This window comes from Epinephelus moara, chromosome 8, assembly GCF_006386435.1.
Source record: "Epinephelus moara isolate mb chromosome 8, YSFRI_EMoa_1.0, whole genome shotgun sequence".
Lineage (NCBI taxonomy): Eukaryota > Metazoa > Chordata > Actinopteri > Perciformes > Serranidae > Epinephelus > Epinephelus moara.
Window position 1 is genome coordinate 2,067,090 of NC_065513.1, and position 4,018 is coordinate 2,071,107.

Consider the following 4,018-nt stretch of genomic DNA (forward strand, 5'->3'; position numbering starts at 1 on the left):
ACTGTTTACAAAGTTACAACACAGGAAGTTTGCTTTGACAGCGGAGAGCGTAATGCGTTGGGGGCTGCAGATTCACTCGCAGATTCACATGATAGAATAGTTAATTCTCCAATACATCGTGAAGTTGATGCTTAAACAGGAGCGACAATGTTCGCGGGGCTGCCTGAGCTCGGGATATCCAACGGAGAGGATCTTAAAGAAACTCTCACCAACTGTACGGAGCCCCTGAAAGCCATTGATCAGTTTCAGGTATCGTTAACGCCACGTTATAAGGTGTATGTTTGCTAAACAGAATTTAGCTGATAAATATAGAGGTATTTACTCCATGGTAACCATACAAACCATGGTGTGTAGTGTTGTGACGTTACAGTTCGAATACCCCAGAAGATACCTTAATGATGTAACGTAACTAGTGTAACTTACCTGCAGGTATTCTCTGTACCATTTTAGCTAGCTGTTTGTCTCTGGTCTTTGTGATAGGGCTTATGTTACCACATGCAGATGCGCGAGATTCTCAGTGTGGAAGTACTGATACATCGTCTTGTGCAGACGAGGAAACGAAGACACATTACGACGAAACATGATTTCACAAGCGTTAAGTTACACGACCTGTTGCGTGCTTTATTTGATTTCTTTTGAAAATAAAGTGTTACCGTTAAAAATAGCCAACCCAAACCATTTCAAGATGAACAGGAAAATACTGAAGTGCCGCTTGAATTCGACCTTTTCCTTGCACTCAAAACTTTTAGTTTAGAACAATATAGTAACAAAAAACTTAAGGAAAAAAAAAAGAAGATTAATGTGGCACATGGCCCTTGTCTGACAGGAATTTAATGTCAATTTAACGTAATTTGTTGTTGTTTTTGTTTGAGTAGGCCTACATTATTCCAATCATGTGAATGCAAAAGCATTGAGTTAGCATTGTACAACACTTTTTTATTTTATGTGATCATAAAAGTTTATTGCGGGTAATATAGGTTTCTTGGTGTAAAAGACTAAGACAAAGGGATGAATACAGAGTCAGGAATGCTTTGTAAATACTCTAATGTTTGCACAGGTGGGAGGTCACTAACTGTGTACAACTTAACTCATTGTGCAAAATGTCTTTTACCACAACATTAACTGTAACCCATTAGAACCATTGTGAAATAAATAAACATTAATCACTGTGTAATGGGTAACGTGAGTGATTTAAAACACATTTAAACAAAGTTTTCTTTGGCTTATGGCCTTAAACACATTTTCTCACTGCATACAGGGAAACTCCACCCATTTAGCCCTGACACACCACAATGTGTTAAGTGCATAATGATAGTGTTTTTTGCTGGCCTTAAACTAATTAAGTGAAATCAGATTTATAAATTTTTGTCAAATTAACTCAAAACTCAAATTTTTTAGACATAACATGAAATATTATGTCAAACTCACAAGAGAAAACAAGAGTTTTTGTGTCAAGCGAACATAATGTTTTTATGTCATTTTCAGATAGCTTCAGATTGTAAATGATAATGTAATAAGTTACTGTCTCTTAAAGAAATAAGTGTTGTCATTGTTATCCACATTGTTTTATGTCTCTAGGTAGGATTATTGTGCTGTTGTTCTTATCTGTTAGTTGACTTGTTACAAATCCATAAAAGCTACAAGCACAAACTAAATAATAATGCTTGACAGTTTACCAGACAGTCAAAAGAAGGAATATTATTTAGAATATGTAAATAGTTTCACGAGTCTTGAGGCTACTACTGATTCATACCATCAGCTATATAGACTGATCAGCCAAATCATTAAAACCACTGAGAGGTGAAGTGAATAACATTGATCATCTTGTTACAATGCAATGTTTTGGGTCCTGGCATTCATGTGGATGCTTCTTGATGCGTTCCACCAATTCAAACACCACTACAGACGAAGTTCACCCCCTCATGGCAACGGCACTCCTCAACGGCAGTGTCCCTCCCAGCAGGACAGTGCAAAATGCCACACCATATAAACTGCTCAGGAATGACCTGAGGGACGTGACAAAGAGCTCAAGGCATCAACCTGGTTTCCCTAGATCCCAATCTGATCAAGCATTTTAGGGACATGCTGAGGGGCCAGTCAGTACGTTTACATGCACAGCTTAATCGAGCTATGCTCAAAATTCGATTTTGGCGTCTAATCGGACTTCTGTCCTTGTCCCAGTTTACATGCAACTGAGAAAATCGAATGACTGACGGGAACGTGTCCTCCTCCTCAACACTAGGTGGCGATATGCGTCATTTCAGCGGGTTAATACGGCCCCCTTTCCGGTTGACCTGTAACGTCACTTAATAATAAACAACTGGAGTCAGGCGGCAGACCAGCATTTTCGAACAACAGCGAGATGGATAATCGTACAGCTTTGTTCATCTCGTACATAATGTACGCGTTACTGATTGTGCAGATAAGGTGCACGCTATCCCTCGTGGTCATGGTGATTTCGAAACTGACAAGAATGCCGTATGCTGTTGGAGGGCTACAACAATAGCATGTCTTGTCTGTTCCGGGGTCATACGCCAGCGTGGGGGGTGTGGAGCATGCGCACATGCATTGTCTAGTTTACCTCCGATTAAGGCGTATACATGCCGGAGAAAATAGAATTCCAGTCGCATTATCTGGGTGTCTTAATCGGAGTTGGAGAACTCCGATATTAGTTGGAGTAACGCGTTTACATGCACTTCAGTTGTCCAGTTATAGTCGGATTAAGGCAATAATTAGTTTTTTTCAAGTGTCATGTAAACGTACTGACTGCCATTAGTGATGGCGAGATGAAGCTTCATGAAGCATCGAAGCTTCCCATTCAATTGGTTCACTCATGGGCCGAAGCTTCATGGTGCTTCATTTGCTCTACTGTGCTATCAAGTGGACAATAAATGTAAAACAGGCAGAGTGATTATAATGGCACCATGGCTTTGGTGTGTGAAGCTTTAAATAAATGAATGATGTTTGTGATGCCAATACATAAATTATGAACTTATTAATATGATGTCTGTCTGTATGATACAATTGCGGGGTCAAAAGGGAAAGTGGAAACAAATTGGGGAGAGGGTTGTGATGTGAATGTGCTTGTGTTACTTGGTTGGTGACTGTGCTTATGTTACTAGGGACATTTTATTCATTTTTAAAAAAAATAACAACTTTTCCACAGTGCTGGGCCTCAGGCGGTTTCTTTTTTTTTTTTAGATGATTGGGGTACAGAGAAAAGCAACAGCAAGTTTTTGCAAGTTGGGATATACATTTCTCTGTCTTTCCCAATACTCCAGAGGGTTCTCCAGTCTATGGGCTGAAATATGTGCCACCAGAAACTGAATTTGAATCATTCATATTTGAATTTGAATTTCTAAACTTGAATAATTGCAATGAAAAACTGAATTTGAATCACATAATTTGAAATTGTGTTGTTTAATTTGAATCATTGCATTGAAAAACTGAATCTGACTAGTATAATTTGAAATTGAATTTATTTCTATATATCTTCACATTCAGTTCTCACAATTCAAATTCAGTTCTCAAAATTCAATTTCAATTTACTGTGACAGACATCCGGGTAGTTTAAGGATGAAAGAAGAGCAATCGAGCGCAGATACACAGGACTCCTCTTCGGCCAATAAGCACCTACGTTTTTGAGCACGTAGGAAGAAGCGCTCGCCTTGATCCATAGACCAAAGACAATAGGCTCGTTCGAGATGAACTGCGCCTCGCCTGAAAAGTACACGAGAGCAGGCGGCTGCAGCGGGGGGTGGTGACAAAAAGCTGCGGTGAAGTCGGACAGTTTCCAGCAGCCTTCAGTCCGTACAGGAAGTAACAGACACATTTACATCCTGTCTGGAATGATGTCAATTCATTAAAAAAGTCATCAGACCCATATATCAGTTTGTTCTCAGTCTCCAGTTGTTTTAATTATGATAGATTAATTTATTAAAATGCTTTACAGGTGATCTGTAGTTTATGTTCATGGTTTATCCTCCATTTGATATGAATTCTCCTGTAAATCAGCATC

General features: G+C 39.1%; 1 protein-coding gene across 1 annotated transcript in view; it reads left to right on the forward strand.

Moving 5' to 3' along the window:
* nelfb (negative elongation factor complex member B) overlaps positions 1–4,018 on the forward strand; it is a 66,977-nt gene continuing 62,959 nt past the window's right edge. Inside the window, exon 1 of the mRNA XM_050050345.1 lies at positions 1–249. Coding sequence (XP_049906302.1) covers positions 148–249 — 102 coding nt within the window. The 5' untranslated portion in view covers positions 1–147. The remainder of the gene's footprint in view (positions 250–4,018) is intronic.